This window comes from Drosophila suzukii, chromosome 3, assembly GCF_043229965.1.
Source record: "Drosophila suzukii chromosome 3, CBGP_Dsuzu_IsoJpt1.0, whole genome shotgun sequence".
Classification (NCBI taxonomy): domain Eukaryota; kingdom Metazoa; phylum Arthropoda; class Insecta; order Diptera; family Drosophilidae; genus Drosophila; species Drosophila suzukii.
The window spans coordinates 69,447,732-69,465,754 of record NC_092082.1 but is presented as its reverse complement, the minus strand read 5'-3'; the positions used below and the strand labels follow the sequence as shown (position 1 = coordinate 69,465,754).

General features: G+C 45.1%; 1 protein-coding gene across 11 annotated transcripts in view; it reads right to left on the bottom strand.

Moving 5' to 3' along the window:
• Nucleotides 1-174: 174 nt before the first annotated feature.
• cic (Putative transcription factor capicua) overlaps nt 175-18,023 on the bottom strand; it is a 47,959-nt gene continuing 30,110 nt past the window's right edge. For 3 of the 11 annotated variants that reach the window (XM_036816613.3, XM_065865899.2, XM_070995739.1), the window contains 17 exons: nt 15,442-16,667; nt 15,232-15,372; nt 14,072-14,766; nt 13,397-13,621; nt 12,428-12,552; nt 8,910-9,716; nt 7,128-8,431; nt 6,853-7,069; nt 6,476-6,775; nt 4,531-4,682; nt 4,058-4,469; nt 3,670-3,994; nt 3,443-3,609; nt 3,284-3,376; nt 2,944-3,143; nt 2,685-2,880; nt 175-2,060 (listed from right to left, as the gene is read on the bottom strand). In XM_036816613.3, coding sequence (XP_036672508.3) covers nt 1,981-2,060; nt 2,685-2,880; nt 2,944-3,143; nt 3,284-3,376; nt 3,443-3,609; nt 3,670-3,994; nt 4,058-4,469; nt 4,531-4,682; nt 6,476-6,775; nt 6,853-7,069; nt 7,128-8,431; nt 8,910-9,716; nt 12,428-12,552; nt 13,397-13,621; nt 14,072-14,766; nt 15,232-15,372; nt 15,442-16,527 — 6,525 coding nt within the window. In that variant the 5' untranslated portion in view covers nt 16,528-16,667 and the 3' untranslated portion in view covers nt 175-1,980. Of the gene's footprint in view, nt 2,088-2,684; nt 2,881-2,943; nt 3,144-3,283; nt 3,377-3,442; nt 3,610-3,669; nt 3,995-4,057; nt 4,470-4,530; nt 5,991-6,475; nt 6,776-6,852; nt 7,070-7,127; nt 8,432-8,909; nt 9,717-9,838; nt 10,120-12,427; nt 12,553-13,396; nt 13,622-14,071; nt 14,767-15,231; nt 15,373-15,441; nt 16,668-18,023 lie in introns of those variants that run through there. The other 8 variants (XM_036816615.3, XM_065865902.2, XM_036816614.3 and 5 more) reach the window with 8 other exon arrangements.

The window sequence follows — 18,023 nt, the reverse complement described above, 5'->3', positions numbered from 1 at the left end:
AATTGACAAACATTTGTTTACTTAGCTTCATTGAGGGTTCGATATTGTAATATTGTTGGTTAAACTTTGTCATTGGCACAAGTTTGCTTGCTAAGGGGAGGATTTCGGGAGGAGTTGGTCAAAATAAAAAGCAATCTTCTGTGTGTTTCTACTGCAATTAAGTTCACACATTGGTTGGAATTCACTTATAAACTTGGTTTTATTTTTGTTTTTATTTGTATTTTTTAACATTAACACGCTACATTTTACGCTCTTTCGCTTTTATCATATAAAATTTCGTTTGTTCACTAATTAATACAAATAACTAATAGGTAATTAAAACTTATCATCGTAAAGAAACTAATTAAAATATTTTTAAACACGAAACTAATAAAATTATAAAAGACTACGTGAGTTGATTTTAAATTTTACAAATTTGTTAATTTTTTTTTTTATTGTTCTGGTTAATTTCTATAATTGCAGCGTCCAGCAAAAATGGAACTTAATGGAAGCGGTTTTCAATTAATTCACATATTTTACTTGATGGTTTTAATTATTGCGTATTTTAAAAGATAGTGATAACTATAATGTGAATATGGTTACTATATTTTTTTGTTACTATTTTTGTGTATTTTGAGTGTATATCTGTAAGTTCTCTTTAATTTTACGAATTGTTTGCAACTGTTGCTCCTTCGGTGAAAAGACATAAAAGATACGTAAAAAATGTGACTGAAATTGGCGGAAGAAAAATTTGACAAAATGCTTAAAATTAGAAAGCCACATAATTAAACACATAAATCAGCGACAACATTAAATATTCAACAATTCACAAAGAACATAATTTTGCATATGAATAAAATGCAGTCACATACTTAAAACATTAATTTAAAACTAAATTTATTTCAACCGAAATGGTAAACAATATTAAATAGTATATTGCAGCAACAGTGGAAGACAGTTAGTTCTCTCATTCTCTCTCTTTTTGTTTTCTTTCATTCTTCTGTAATAAATTTTCGATAATTTTCTTTTTGAAGTTTATTTTTCGGTGTGTGTACAATTTAAAAACAGGCTATACTAAAATAATAATAAAAATATATATATATATAAATTATAATTCAATTAGACAACAGTGTAAAAAGCCAATTCAAGGAAATGTACATACAATTTAAAAAGGTTTGTTTTCGCATAAACTTTGAGAACAAAAGCAAACAGTTTAAAAGCATTTAGATGTGTGCGAGTGGGTGTTAATGTGGGTGTTTTTGGGGGTTTGTTCTCGTTAAAAATTTTATGACTAAATATACAATACAACTACAGTGTTCATTTCAAGTTTCTTACTGTTCGATTTATACAATTCTTTGCTTGTGCTTAATACACTTCAAAATTAATGTGCAATTTAAGTTAAAGCTTAACTCTATTTCCGTAGTTTTTTCTTAGCTCTTCCAATTTGTTAGTTGCAGTTTCTCCTGTAAATTAAAACCTAAGCCTTTACGCGGGGGTTATACAATGTTTCCATTATGTATTTTTTTTTATGTTTTCTATGTATGTACTTCATATGTGCTTCAAAAGTTCAAATTTTCATCAAAATTTCTACCTTTTCTCTGTGTTGGTTGCTCCTGATTTATTAAGCTGCTTAATAAATTCATTCGTAATCAGTTTCTCCTTTCTACTCACAAATTACTTTGCTTGTACATATTTTGTATGCCTATTGTAATTAAAAATTTGTAATTTTTTCTATTTTCTCTGTGTAACTTCTCTCGCTATTAGCAGTTATTAATAAAAACTAGTTAACCATGCATCTCATGCATGAGCTGTAGCTAAGTGTGAGCTGTTTTTGTATCTCCTTTTTCCTTTTGTGAGTGTGCGCTGCTGCAATTGTTGTTGCTGTCGATTCGTTTACTATCCTTAAGTAATTTTGTCACTTGCAGCAAACAATCCGTTGTGTTTGGTTGTCCTGTTCCCGCCAAACTCCATGTCCTCCTCCTTGTCCTTGTCCACTCCACTTCACTTGTACTTGGCATCAGATTCAGTGGCTTTGGCGGCGGGTTGGGTCTGCTGCTCAGAGTGCTGTTGTTGGTGACCACCTGTCGTTCAATAATATTGAAAAACATCTGTTCAATGTTTTCGTTAGGAAATGGAAATTAAATTAAAATTAAATTCAAATAAATATAAAACATTAAAGGTGGAAATTAAATGAATAGCAAAATTAAAAATACAGATAACTTGAAAATAAGCCATAAATCTCATAGTTTTTATAAAATGTTTGTGAATTTTGAATAAATTTGTCAAATATGAATGAATGTAAAAAGTCAACCATTAAGATTTTTAAAATATTTAATATTAATAATATTTTAAGTCATTATATATTGAAAATATTTTGTAAAACTCAGTTTCCATAAAATGTTTGAGGTTTTTAAAACATTCAAATTTAAAAAAATTAATTTGCAAATAAGAAACAAAAGAAAATTTACTATTTTGAGTTTTTACAGCTAAACAAGGCTTAGAATCTGACCCAGAAGATTTTTAAAAATTTTGGATGGGAAATGGTAGATAAAAACCTAATGAAAAATTACTTGTAAACCAATTGCTCAAAATAGCAATCTACCATTCCTCATCCAAAAATATCAAAAATCATCATCTTTGTTTAGCTTTGTCCTTTATAAAATTTGTTTTACATGTAAGACTCATTTAAGGATCCTTCTAATTACCTGCCGCACTGGTGGCCTGCACATTCAAGCCGGTGCTACTGGCACTCAATGTGGTAGACGACGAGTTGGAGTCGGACGGCGTGTTGGGACCCGCCGAGTGCGGAGTGCAGGATGCCTGGCCCAGCAGTTTCTGGCGCACCTCTCGTATCTTCAGCTGCAGATCTTGCTTGCGCGGAAAGACATCAATGTGCTTGGTCTGGTAAAAGAATTTAACATTATTGCATTTATTTCCGGACTGAAATTGCTGCGAACAACTCACCTGAAAGGCTATGGTGGCCTGGGCAGTGGGGAAGTTACCGTGCTCGGCAAACAGCTGCATGACCAGATGGCGACGCGTCTCCAACACCTTGCGGTGCCCCTTCTCGCTGGCATCCGACCGAGCGCTCTGCAGCGGTGTCTTTGGCGTCCTGGGCGAGCGGCCAGTTTGGTCAGAGCACTCCAGTTCTGCAAGGCGTTCGTCTTCATTAGGTATTTGAAAGTAAAGGTAAAGATATAAATTCAAACTCCTCAAAAACGTGCCTAATCCTTTGAAGCTTTTTACTCAAGATTCAATATTAAAAAAAAATTATATTAGATATATAGTTTGTAGGTTAACTCACCCTTTAACTCGTTGGTAAAGTCTGGACCAAAGAAACGCTGGGTGGTCGTGGGCGGCGCCGAAGCGGGTTCATCAATGGAATCGTCATCGCACACTGTTAAATTCAAGGAAAATAATAGTTATATTTCGCATTCAATGGGTTAGGGAACATAAAACTTACTTAGTTTCTGAACTGGTGGCGGAGCTGTGTTCTTCTTGCGGTAGTTCGTGCCATAGACGCGCGGCGAAGAGGGCACAGCAATGGCACTGGGCGACTGGCAATCCTCCGGCTGGAACTGCGGCAGGGCCTTGTACTTCTTCTCAAAGTCCACCTGCTTGAGCACACTGCTGTGGATGCATATGCGTTAAAACAAAAAATCGAATATCAGGGACTATCGATCCTCTTACTTGTTCATCTCATCGTTCTTCTTTTTGAGGGCCGCTGCCGCTGATCCTGGAGCCGCCTTCATCGGCGACTTGGGCTGCTGATTGAGGTTGCTATTGCTGCTGCTGGTGGTCGGCGTCAGAGGCAGTTGCTCATCGCTGTTTGGCGTTGTTGTCGAGGACGTGGGCGTGGGTAGGGCTGAGCTGAGGCTACTGCTGTTCACATGTCCGATGATCGGCGACGAGCCCTCCATCATTGTGGGCGAGTGCAACTTGCGGCTAATGTGCTGACCATTACTGGTGCCCAGATTAGCCCCAAAGGACACATTGTTCTCCGACTTGGTTTGGGCTGCAAGGGAGATGTTCATGCTTCAAAAGATGTTCCCTGGTTAATGTTGAACAAAACACTCACATAGATTCTTGCGCCGCTGTAAAGGCGCTCGTCCCAATTGGGCAGGAGTGGGAGCCAGAATAAACTGCTGACCATCGGCATCCATGTCGCTCTCATCGCCGCCACTCGCTGCTGCTGATGAACAACCACCCATTCCTCCCTCCATGCCTCGTTCTGGTGGCGCACTCATGAGATATGTGGCCGACTTGGGTGTGGAGGGCATCGATTTGTACGAGGGCGAACTTGCAGGCGGCTCGGCACTGTGGCTTGGCGTATATCCATGCAGCAGCATCGTGGGCTGGGCACTCACGGGCGGAGGCAATGAAGATAGGCCGTTGTGATTCTTGAAAATGTAGCTTCCTGGCGGAAAACCGTCCAGTTGCAAGTGCTCCAGACTGGGAGTGCCCGGTTGGTGGCGCTGCAGCAAAGGGTACTGCAAAGGCATAAAATCAGGTTATTTAAATGTATTTCAGGGGGACTTTATTTCTTCTTACCGGATTGCTCATGGCGAAGAACATCTTCGGGCCCTGCGCTGGTCCGCCCCCCATGATCTGGGCGGGCGCCGATGCGGGAGGCGTGGCAATGCTGGCCGCATGGCCCAATCCCATGCCCGCCGGCGACGATGGCACACACGCCTGGTGGGCAGCTGCGGAACAAGAGGTGGAATTGGTGGATGAGGAGGGAGTTGTGGTTGAGTTTATCATGACAATGCTGGAGCCACTAGTGGCCACAGGAGCAGCAGAGGTGGCTGCTGTGATGGTTAGCTCGTTGGCATTACTACTACTATGATTTGTTGCCGCCGTCGCCTTGGTCAGCACGGTTAGTGTTGCTCCAGAAGCCTGACTGGTTACTGTTGCTCCGGCTGACGTAGATGTGGCTGTTGCCGCCGTCAGGATGCGGGCATTGGCCGGCAAGGTTATCTTATTACAGGCATTAATGCTGATAAAGGACACTGGTCGAAGGGTGGCTGCTCCAGAGACGGGTGTTGCTGCCGTGCCAGCCACGTGTTGCTGGTTGTACGCATTGACGTCGGTGATGAGCAACATTGTAGCAGGCTGGGATGTGGCCACCTGCTCTTTGCCCGCCACCTTTGGCTCATCCCGTCTTTCGCCATCCCCTTCATCATCCTCGTCCTCTTCGTCCTGACCGTGCAACGTGTCTAGGACCAGGGCATCGTATAGGATCGCCGCTCGTCCTGTGCCCTTGTGGCTTCCACCCAGTTCGCCTCCTTCTTGCAGCGTCAGCAATTTTCGTATGATTGGCGTGGCATTGTGGTTAGTATTGCATGTTATTGTTGTAGTTGTTGTGGTTGTAGTTGGTTGGTGTTGTGTTGGAAAATTGGAAAATTTATTAGGGGCTTCGTTACTGGCTGGGTTGGAGGAGGAGGAGGAGGATGATGATGTTGTGGATGTGACCGTGGCAATCACTGGTGAGCCCTGAACCTTCTGTTTGAAAAACAACGGTGGCGGAGTGTTGTGAGCATGGACATGTGGATGTGGTTGCGTTCGTATGATGGTGAAGTGATTGATGGTGGGTGTGGGCACGCGGGTGATGACCGTTGGTGGAGTCTCTCCGCGACGCTGGTGCAGATGCTTTAGCTGCTGATGCGGGGAGTTCGAGGGCTGCAGCGGCGTCAGGGATCGCACTATGGTGAACTGCTTGCGCTTGATGGGCGTCACTATGGTGGCCACAGGCGGTGGCGTGGGTGTGGGCGTTATAACAGTCTTGGGCATCGCATAGGGCGAAATGTCATCGAAACCAGCACTGGCATTCACACTGGCCAGCTCCTGCATGAACTGCTCATCGTCCTCGTCATCTTCGTCGTCGTCCTCGTCGTCTTCATCCTCATCCTCGTCTTCCTCTGGCTCTTGGTCATCCAAAACCAGATTATCCTTTTCCTTACTGTCCCCCGACTTGGTCCCCTTAGTATTATCTTTCCCATTTGGCTCTTCTTCTACGATCGATTGATTGATTTTTTTTTTGTTATGGGTGAGGTGACGAAAATGACAGCGCGACAAAGGAACATCAATAGTGGGGAGGTGTATTAGTTGTGTGTGAGAGAGAAAGTGAAAGAAACAGAGAGAAAGATGTTATGCCATGAAGAAAGCTTTCGTTGGAAAAACTTTGCAGATGAGCTTGCGAATGTTAAATGATAAGTGGGGATCGGGAGTGAGGCGATCGATGCAAGTGCTGGGATGGTTCCAATTTTGCTGTCGCCAATTCAGTTTTTGGCACATAAGTTCAAAACACTACGTAAATAAAATCATATGACGTCAACAAATCATAGTAGAAATAATGCCAACTGCAGCTAACACTAAATAAGGTTACAACTAAGAATTAAAATATATATAGAAATAAAAATATGTTTAAAATACGCTAGTACAAAATAAAATAGGGCAATTTTCAAATCCATTCTTGTCTATCCTAAACGTTACTCACCCCTTAGATCCGTGGGACTGCGATGGGGATGGTGCATGGGGTAGTGGAACTGCTTCTGACTCAAAGCCGTCGCCGTTGGCACATTGAAGTTGAAGATGGCACCGACGCTGCCGCTGCTGGGCGGCGGAGCACTGACTACGCCCCCTCCGGCGGCTGATCCCGAGCCCCCGTTCAGCTTGTACGGCGATGGCGGCTCCTGCTTGATGTCCTCCTGCTTGATATGTGGCTGCAGGGAGGCAGCGTCCTCCGGCTTGCCACCGCTGCCCTTGGGGCTAATGGGCATCGACTTGAAGGCGCCGCCTGAGGGATCAGAATTTATGGGGAATCCTTCGATTAGCATGGAATGTCGTGGTGGAAATAAGCGGGGGTTTGCTCGCCTGTGGGTTGGAATGGTGTTACACCGATTGGATTCTTGGGACTAGTGTACTGCGTGTAGATGGACATCTGGGTGTATGGCAGCATGTTGCTCTCCAGAACCGGATGGGCCTTGATGGCCTTCGGTTTGAGTGTGATCTCGCGCTCTCCTCCGCTGAGCGGCGGTGCGTTCATGGCCTGGCCATTGGCACCGGAGGTACTGTGCTCCTCCGCCGAACGCTGAAAAATAACGATGTTTAGGATAGCGTTCAGCTTCATAATTCATGTGTATATTCACCTGATTCGCCTCCGGCTGCTGCTTGCGGTAGTCAAAGGGTGCGTCGTCCATGTCCGAGTCATTCACCCGCTCTCGGCAGTGTAGATCGAGCTTCTTGACGGGCTGTTGCGGCTGCTCCTCCTCCACCACCAGCATCTGCTCGTCCTCGTCGGAGGGCAGCTCGTTCTTCATCAGCTTGCCGTTGCCGCTGGCCTTCATCGAGATCGTAGTTGGTGCCTCGTCGCAGGTGCTATTATAGTTGTCGATCGTCAGCGGTATGATGTCGCCCTGAAGATCAGAGGATATGCCCTGACCACCACAGCTGCCGCTGCCACCTGGCGTTGAGGGGCACATGTCGTGTTCCAGGGAATCGGACCCATCCACCGAGACCAGGCGTTGCTTGGCGTCACCCGTTCCGGCTGCTCCTCCCGCCTTTCCACCCGAAGTGGCCGTCGAAGTGGACGAGTTGCGCCGATTCTTGGAGCACCACTTCCAATCCGGATGCAGCTTGAAGTGCGCATCCTTCACGGAACTGGCCAGTTCATGGTACTGCGCCTTCTGCTCTGGCTTCAGGGCGTACCACCACTCGCCCAGGATCTTGCTAACCGTACGATTGTCCTGATTCGGATGCTTCTTGTGCACCATCTTCCGGTGTTTCTTCGAAAAGATCATAAAGGCGTTCATGGGTCGCCGGATCTTCTTGTTCGGCGGCTGCCCAGCCGCTGCTCCTGCTGCTCCCGCCTGCTGTTGCTGCTGCTGCTGTTGTTGCTGCAGGGCGCTCAGGGATTGACTCCTCCGCTTGGCAGCCGATGTGGTTGGTGCACCGGCCACTCCATCGCTCGCATCATGGCACTCCTCCAGCTTGCGTATGTTGCTGTTGTGGGTGGGCAGGCGCATGGCCTGTTTCTTGCCATTGCTGCCTATCCCGGGCGTGGTGGCCTCGAATACATCATCGTCCAGCTGATCGTCTGGCTCCTCCTGCTGTTGCTGCCTCAGACTGGCCACTGCGGCAGCTGCTGCTGCCGCTGCCTTGGCATCGTTCATGGAGCAGTTAAGCGGCTTGCCCGGCGAGCAGAGTGGAGCGGGCACAATCAGATGGTTGTTGTTGTGGTTCAGCGACATCTGCGGCGGCGACTGTTGCTGCTGCTGCTGCAGTTGTAGCTGCTGCTGTTGGTGCTGCTGAAGTTGCTGCTGCTGTTGCTGTTGCATCATTACCACGTTGTAACTGTTGGCCGAGGTTGTCAAGGTCGGAGTAGCCGGAGCTGGCGGCGCCTTGCTCATGGGCGTCATATGCGGCAGCAGCTTGAACCACTGCGCGTTGTAGCCTGCAAACAACGGAGGGGTAGGTATTAGGTTTCGCAAATAACTATAGTTATTCTATATACAAATAAAACAATGGAGCTCTTAAAAACTTTAGTTTACAAAGCTATCCGTTTACAAACCGAAATTCGTTAGAAAAAGGTTAGAGTTATATAAAATATTTTTTTAGACGGTTTGAGATGGTACGGGAATAGGGGAATCATGTTAAAAGTAGGTATTCTACGTTAGTCTGAGAAATCCGTAAACAAATTTTGTAATTTAAGTGCTGGTTTATAGATCAATTAAAGGTAAATTTGTAACATACCTTCTAGAAATTGCAATAAACTTAAACCAACATCCCAGAACATTTTTAAAATAATGTAATCGGTTTTTAACTGTTCCTTAAATTTGAAACATTTTTCTTAGGTATCAATAAGATTGGGTTTTGATTGTAAATTTGGAACCTTTTTCCTTTCTATAAACATTACCATTTCCTTAACTTACCGTTTTTTGGCAGCATCTTCTCCTGACCCAAGGACGCCACTGTGGCCGCCGTTGAGGTGGGCGTGTTGGGCTGATGAAATGAAACCGTAGTGGGCGGCAGGGGCACTGTCAGCTGGGTGGCGTCCACGATCACGGGATGAAAGGTCTGGCCGCCGGACACCACCACATGCGGATGTTGCTGGTGCTGTTGTTGCTGCTGCTGCTGCTGTTGATGTTGCTGCTGCTGTTGCTGGCTGCTGGAAATGCGTATAACGCTGGTGGCATGGCCCACGCTGTTGTTGTTGCTGCTGCTGGTGGGTGGTGCCGATGGTGCTGGCAAACTGGCAGGTGGCGGCGGAGGCGGTTGGTGGTGGTGGTGCTGTTGCTGCTGCAGCTGGTGGTGCTGCGGCGGTGGGGCATGCATCACCAGCGAAACGGGCGTCGTTTGCGGCGGCAGTGGTTGAGTGCCAACCGTTGATGTTGCTGCCGTAGCAGCAACATGAGTGTTGTTGCTGCTGCTGCTAGCCTCCCAGCCATTGTTGTTGTTATTGTTGTTGCTGCTGCTGTTGTTGTTGGCATTGTAGAGCACCGGACTGGGTGTTGTTTTCCACTTGGAGTCGAGCGGTACGGCCACAGGTTGCTGCTGTTGCTGTTGTTGTTGCTGCTGCTGCTGCTGCGACTGGTTGGCGATGGGCGTGAAAAAGTTCTGCCTGTGACTGGCGGACACATTAACCGGCGAATGGGCAATGGCATTTAGAGGAGAGGCTCCGGCGTGGTTCACAGGTGAGGTGTACGAGGGCGTGGCAGATCGAGAGCTGCTCAGCGATACTGAAAAATACGAAATAAAATAAATATTTTAAACACTGATCTTATGGATTATATGGTTATAATATGGTTATTATCCAGGGGCACTTTAAAAAGGCCTCTTTCTTTCGATCTTTTGGCATTACATAAGCACTGCAGATATAGTTTGGCCCCCAGCTCAAAGTCCTGGAACGCATTCATGACGTCCTCTCGCTCCTCTTGAGCATATTTCCAGGGAAATCTCTGCTTCGCCAACCGCTGCTTAAAATACACTTTTCTGCTTTCGTCTCCGAAATGTGTGCGTGTGTATGTTTGGCTGTCTGTCACATTCGCTTTGTCCGCTGCATTCGCATCGCTTTGCTTTTTCCGTTCCTGCTCTTGGCTCTTCACTTTTCTCGTGCTCTTGACAGTTCCCACTTTTCAGCATAAATGCGGCGAGGCGATCGCCGATTCTTCAGAGCGACGTTCTTTCCAAGGGCAGCGGGCAGCGACGTCAGCAGCATAAATCGAGCGCCGAGCGCCGCCCGCTCTCTCTCTCTCTCTTACTCTCCCGCAATCTCTCACGCGCTGCCATGTTTGTTTACCTGCCGTGTAGGTGTGCAGCACGAGCGGCGGTGTGTGCGTGCCTGGGCCGCTCTCGAGTGCATTTTTTGTTTAGGTAAAAACGAATCAAAGGCAGGGCAAATAACAAGAAACGAGCTGAATAAAAGAAAAGAATCTGTTGCGCTTCGCACGCAGCCTCTGCCGACGTCGACGGCGGCGTCGGCGGCGCTGCCCTCGCTTTGTTTCGTCTCAAGTGGCTCTGCCGCAGCGATCGCGACGTCTTTTACCTTTGCAGGTGCTTAGGAATGCGTAGAGCAGGGGCGGGTACGAGGGGGGTCTTAGGGCTTAGAAGCCCTCCTACTTTTCTGGAAACAACAGATTTAGAAAGAATTTTTCTAAAGGTGCGTTTCAAAATATGGAATCCTGCTATCTAAAAACGTTTACAAATATGTTAACTTGTTTGAAATAGAACACTGATTTTTTAAAGGAGAAAGTTAAAGTTTACATTTTAAACTGTCACTCTTAAGTCTCTATACTGGTTAAAATTTTTTTTTGATTTTTTTGTAACACTAAAAAAGGACTTAAATTAAGCCACGTTATATTGTGAAACTTGATGCTCGAAGGATTTTAAAATTTCTAAGGGTAATTTGAATCAAGAATTTATAGTTTTCATTAAAATAATCGTATTACAGCTTGAATTGGATTGAATGCAGTCTAAACCAAATTTTCTAGCGTTAAAAATATTAAACAAAAGCCGCAAATGACCTTTCTACTCTAACTATCTCTAACTCTTTCTTAACTCTAACAGTTAATAAGGTAAAAAAAATTAAAGTGACACCTAACAGGCCCCTAGTTTTTCCAAACCCCCTTTACTAAATCCTGCGTACGCCACTGGCTAAGCATCGCCCTTCGCCGCTGCCGCTGCGCAGTCGCTGCGTCTGGCGTGTAAATCACGCTGCGGTCACACTCTCAAGTGGCCAGCGGGTGGGAGTGGGAGCGGGAGGGCAGATCTCTCTCTCCGGCGGACAATGGAAACCTTGATTCGTTTTCGGGATCAAAATTGGAATCGGACACGACCTTTGCGCCGCAGCAGCGACACCTTTCATGAAAAGCGGCGGACAGGCGGACGGACAAACGACCTTTGTTGAGGTGTGTGAAAAATGGACAGGGGTCGGGAAGGTAGAGGGGAAAAAGAAAGAACTACGGCGCTGCCACAATAAAACTTTATGATATGCATTTTATGGTGAATTGGAAATGCATCGGACCAGAAAACAAGAGATGAGAAAGGTATCGGTCGTCACGACACGACCAAGTGCGCTAACCTTTTCCAGAATTTTGGTAAGCTACAAAAAGGTTCTTATATTACCAACTATTCAGAAGTTTACGCTATCCACAATCGTATATATTTATTTTTTACCTTTAACACTACTTTTAAAAGGTTTGAATATACAGAACTTTTGAATTAAGATGTTTTATGGGAGTTTACACCAAGAAATTTCCTAGAATCCCGAAATGTTCTCAATCAAGTAATTAATATCGATTATATTATCTGCCAGTTTAAGAAAGAAGCCTCAATCATAAAAATATTTATTTTGAACCATAAAACCTTTATGCTTCGCTCCAGAAAAAATCTCTTTATTGGGCCGTATTTAATGTTCCAAACGAGCTTGACAAGCCTTTTATTTTAGGCCTGCTTTTGATGGACTTTTACGAGCACTTTTTTCCAGTGCCTAAGAAATCCGGTTCTACTCTGAATGAAAGACCTTCGTGTCTTCTGCATTCCAAAGGAATACTTTAATGGGGGACCTCTGCAAAAGGGGATTGGAGAAGAGATTCCCTCCGCCGCGTAGGGTGAACAAAAGTTCTTCTGCCCCGAACCGAAGTCAAAGAGCATTTTTCCAGAAGCGCCGTGAAGAATATCTTTCTAAGACCTCTTTGCCTGCTGGCCTTGTCCCTCTAATTGCGTGAAGCGGGATGGATTAACGGTTAAGCCGGCGCTGAGCAGGTCGAAAAGGGACGGCACGAGGGGCTGGGAAGGCCAGCCTTGAAATGAATTGCTGCAAACTATGAATAAAATGTTCGAACCGAGTTCCAAAACGGAATTTTAAATGCTATTATGATGCCCTCGGCCCCTGGATCGTAAAGAGTCAAGAGGTGTGATGGTCGCACAGCACCATCACACAGAGACTTACCCAGCATGACGGCCGCGTCGGTCTCCTCCTGATCGTAGCGACCTTTGACCCGGTAGTTGGGCGACGTCTCCGAGTCGCGAGAGGTGTCCTCATCGATCTGCGTCTTACTGCTCGATCGACTGTCACTAAAAATTGAGATGCAATACCGATGGTTAGTTGAAAGTCAGTTAAGAGATAAATCAAAATAATTCATTTTCAGAGATTTTAAAAGATATATTTTAAAGTCTTTCCTAAAAGTTTTGGGCTCTAAAATGTCTGATTTTGTCAATCTCTTGCAATTGAATTTTAGAAGTATTTGAGTTTAATTTAAATAAACATCTATACCGTGGAGAATTTTAATTTTTTTATAATTAAGAATTGTTTTCTAACGATGCATACTAATATAACTTGTATTACGTTTAACCATGCGCGGATCCTCGGGGATATGGGGGATAGATTTCCCCACTCTGGTTAAAAGAATACGTATTTTCTTTACATTTTTTTTTTATTTTTACTTAAAAAATGTTGTATATATCCCCCACAACCAAATACTGGATCCGTCAATGCTTTTAACTAATTTGACTTTTTATTTACATTAACTTAAAATAAACAACATAATTTAAATTCAGGTGTTCTTAGTATACTATTTTCTAACGATCCAAACGAATACACCTGCTTTCATATTACGTTCAACTGATATTATTATTTATTTACATTTAATTCAAATAAACACTGTCTGCCTTAGAAATCAACCTATTTAAACATTAACACAAATGTTTATGAAATCATATTTCAATTCAGGTGTTCTTGGTATACTAATTCTAATTTCTTTCTAACAAACATTAAATTAAATCTTAACCAATCATAGGTCTTTTTGAAACTTTTTTTATTTAAAATATCTATAAATGATACATTTTAAAAGAAATCCGAAGGGGTTAGGGGTTAGGAACAAAAAAAATGGCTCAGAGAAAGATCAGAACTATAAGTTACCTGAGCAGGCGACCTGGACCCGTGGACGAGGGCAGGGCGCTGTTGTTGCCCTTCTGGTTGAGGTGCCGCGAGCAGAAGCCGCGCCGCTGAGATTCCTTGGCGCAGAGCATGCACAGGCGACGCCACTGCTTCCCGTTGTACTTCTTGCGCACGCCGGACTCCGACTCCACGATGTCTCCCTTCTTGAAGCGGTGCGGCGTGGTGGCCTGAGATCTGTGGATGGCACTGCCGGTTTATTAGCAAGCGGTAAAGGATAGGGTAGAAGTTATAAAAGACGGAATAGAATGACCATATAAACAGATGACTATTTTCTTTGATTTTTCAATGATATTTGTCCTTTCTTAATGCCTTATTTTAAATCTTCAACATGAAATGTATAGTATGGTTTACCCATTCTATTTTAAACTGCTATCATTATAAATTAAATTTTAATAATTCGTACACCATCAACCATTCTCATAATTTAGGTATATATTAGTTACAAGAATTAAAAATTCCAAAAACATGAAATATATAGTATGGTTTACCCATTCTATTTTAAACTGCTATCATTATAAATTAAATTTTAATAATTCGTACACCATCAAACACTCACATAATTTAGGTATATATTAGTTACAAGAATTAAAAATTCCCTATTTAGTATAGCCCATTTACAATAGGACCCCCTCTCACCTTGGTGTTGCTGGATGAGATCGTGGTGTGAGCCTCTGGTCGAGGAGACTGGACGTGCTGCCGCGGCTCTGCATGCTGCTCCGCTTGCTGCAGGCGCTCATCTTCTCCGTGTCCAGGTCGCCGGCCGCCGGTGAGTACCCTATGCCGACCCTCTTGAGTTCGTCGTCCGAGTCATAGTCGTCGTAGCTCCGCGACGACTGCTGCTGCTGTTGCTGCTGCATCTTGAGGTGCTGCCCATTGCTGCCCGGGGAGATCACGATGTCCGGCAGGCCGTTGGTCTGCTGGGGGTGCGACTGCGCCGCCTGGCCCACTTGCTCCGCTCCGTGGGAAGGGCCGGCGAATTGGGGTCGCGTCTGGAAGGGCGACGTGGCCGTCGTCCTATAATACTCTTCTTGTTTCACCAGGTGCTGCTGCGGCTGCTGGTGGGTGGGCGTGGGTGGTGCCGTGGGCAGCTTGCCATCGTAGCGGGTGGCCACGAAGGTCAATGGCGCGCCGGTAGCCGCCTTGGGGTAAACGATATTGCCACTGGGCACAGCCATCGCTTCGCCTGCTCCTGCTCCTCCTGCCGACACCTTCCGCTTGCCACTGGATGCGGAGGCACTTGCTCCACCCGAGGGCGTCAGTTCGTTGAGCTCATCCCACCACGGCGGCTGCAGGAGCCGCAGATCTGCGCGACGCACTACCTTGGTGGTGGCCTACAAAGATCACACATTGTAATTAAAATTAGATCACAATATAATGAAATCGTGATTCATTCTAATAATCACGAGCAATGGTATGTTTGAAGCTAGTTTTTACTAACTATTCAAAAAAATTAAGTCTATTAATTGTTAAGACATTTTCTGGGCTATCCCAAAGGATCCCGGGGCTTTTGATTTTGATTTTAGATACAACATTTTAATTTAAAACAAGTTAAGCATCAATATAATGTGCTTTTAATATGATCTGAGGTCTTGTAATAGTACATTCCATTTACAACATAAATTCTAAAAATTCTCAAAGCATTTTCGTAGTTAGAATTAAATGTAGAAATTACATAAGAGCAATTTAATTTTGCATAGCTTATTCAAACACAATCAGGTACATAAGAGAATTACTTTTAAAATTTAAAATACTATTCCTATAAGTTTTGGTAAGACAATCTAGCTAAATGTCCTCACCATCTCATCGCCGATCAGTTGCACACTATATTGCTTCGTGGCCTGGTTGATGTCGGTGATGATGCCCTCCACGTAGACGAAGCTGCCGGAGCCACGACCTTCGACCCGCTGGCGCACACAGACGCGGGCATCTAGGGTAATCTAATCGGGAAATAGAAAACGCCCTTAGAACGATTGACTACCGTATAAAGTTTAATTCTATCTACTTACATCCGCCATGGGCGGGCTGGCATCGAGTATCACATGATTGCGGCCCTGGTGCAACACGTCCGGATATAGCAACAATCCCAAATCGGTGGAATCGAATTCCACGAGTATTGAGTCGGGAGACGCCTCCTGCACTTGGCGTATAATCCCTGGAGCATAGTGATTGTGGATTTTGGCTAGGACACGCGTGTTGTTCCACTCGCTGAGATCGAGCAGGGATTGCTGCTGCTGCTGTTGCTGCTGGTGTTGTTCCTGTACATGTTGCTGATTGTTTGAGTTAAAGCTAAAACGTTGTTGTTGCTGTTGCTGCTGCTGCTGCTGCTGTTGGTAGTAGACGGCGGTTGTGGGCGTATGTGTGCGTTGTTGATGATTGATTGTGGCTGCGTGACTATTGTTGCCGCTGGCAACATGTTGCTTGTAAGTACTACCGCTCGCATGTTGCAGCGGGGATGCAATGATATTGCGTTGCTGCTGCTGCTGCTGCTTGATATCGCTGCTACTGCTGTTGCTGCTGCTGTTGCTACTGTTGTTGCCGGCGCCTGCACCGCAACTCACGATCATGCGATGTAGCTGATTGCCGTTGGCCAAAGCATCGCTGTTGCCATTGGTATCGGCGGGTTTCTGCTGCTTCTGCAGACTCAGTTGCTGCTGCTGCTGCTGGGGATGCTGCTCGGTCTTGTCCAGCTCGGCTGGATCGAACTTTCGCTTCTTGGGATGCTGCCGCGGCTGAGGTGGTTGCTGTTGCTGCTGTTGCTGAGGTGTGCTGGTTGCTGCTGTTGCTGTTGTTGTTGTCTGTAGGTGCGGCTGGAACAGCACATGTTGCTGGTGTTGCAGATGTTGCTGCTGCTGCTGCGTTGCTGTTGATTCAGCGGCTGCTGTTGTTGTTGCTGTTGGTATACCGGCGATTGTTGCTCCCGTTGCTGGTATCACCATTTTGTTGGCGGCAACAACAAAGACTTGTTGCTGCTGCTGCTGCTGATGTTGCTGCTGTTGTTGTTTGTTTGTTATGACATAAGTCTCGGCTGCGGCAATCGCGGCTGCTGCTGCTCCATGTGTTGCTGTTGCAGTTGCATTGGCAGCGCTGAGCATCTTTGTTTTGGCAGCAACATGTGTGTGGCTTGTTTGCGGGGTGGAGGAGAGTGGGTCGGCTGTTGTTGTTGTATCCTTTTTGTAACCTTCAGCTGGCTAGTGTTGCTACTGCAACGGCGGTGACATCAGCAGCATCCTTCCTGCAATCGAAGCGAAAGGCGAGAAAATTTGTTAATTAAGTTGACAACAGAAAACCATTAAAATCAACGACGCCATCGTTGTCGATGTCATTTCATAATTAGTGTAATCCGCATCCGGACAACCCTGACATCCTGCCACGATCCGCAGGACTCGCAGAAACTCCGGCGCCCGGCGCCCGGCGACGTCGGTCGGCCCATAAAATTCAATCTCGCCCAACTATGGCCCTCTGTATCTGTATCTGTATCTGTGTGGGAATTTGCGACAACGACAACGGAAACATTTTAATTTGCACAGACGTCCAGTGGTCTAGGTTGGCTTGTGGGCGTTGGGCGTGGCTGTAGCCGGCAGTAAAAAAAATGAAGGGGTAAAATGAAATATAAATGACACTTGAAACATTTTATGCCAAAGCCACACAGACAGACGACTGTACAGTTGCACAAAAAGTCAGAATCATCCAGCAACCACAAATACACAACGAATGGAGGCCCAATTGTAGAAGCAACTGCAGCAGCCTCGACTTTTGAAAGGGGTTAAAAGTAGCTCTTAACGGCTTACATATTCTCGTAGCAACGAGTATTTCCGAAGAAACTCAATCATCTCATTACAATTGATTGACTGATTTACATTTCATTCAGTGGGTTGCAATCAAAAAGGGTTATTGGCTTTTATTTTGCATTTCTATATACTATAAGTTTTCGCTTTTATATTACTATGTTTAATATAAAATTTAAATGGCAAGAAATACTATATAAAAGAACTATACTTAACTACTAGTTAGAACTATTTGTTTTATTTCTTACAAAATATCGTAGAACTAGCCTAACCTTTCCCCTCTTTAAGAAAAAAAGATAAGAATTGCTTAGAATTCCATAACTTAAACCCTCAACCAGCTTTTACCACAGTCTACCGTATTTCCCCATTTATTTTCATCCAATTTTTACCGTCTCCGCCCATTTTCGCTCTCAATTCATCAGGCTGACAAAAGTGTTGCATACTTCTGGGCATGATACGTATACGACCCATTGCCAGAGTTGCCACATCTCGGTGGCAGCTGCTGCAAATACGGCTTATCGCAGGAGCAACTTCTCCATTTCCATTCCCATTCCCATTCCCATTTTCCATCTGCATCATCCACATCCACGTCCATCTCTATACATCGCCATATATATCCCCCGACTCAGGTCGCTTGTGTGTAGGCGTAATTGCGGGAAATGACTGCCACGCCCATTGTGGGCGAGCTCTTAAACCCATACACAGGTACTAGTACTACTATACCATGCAACACACACACACACACACAAATACAGTGAAAACGAAGCTAAATTGAAGCAACGTAGCAACCAGGAATGAATAAA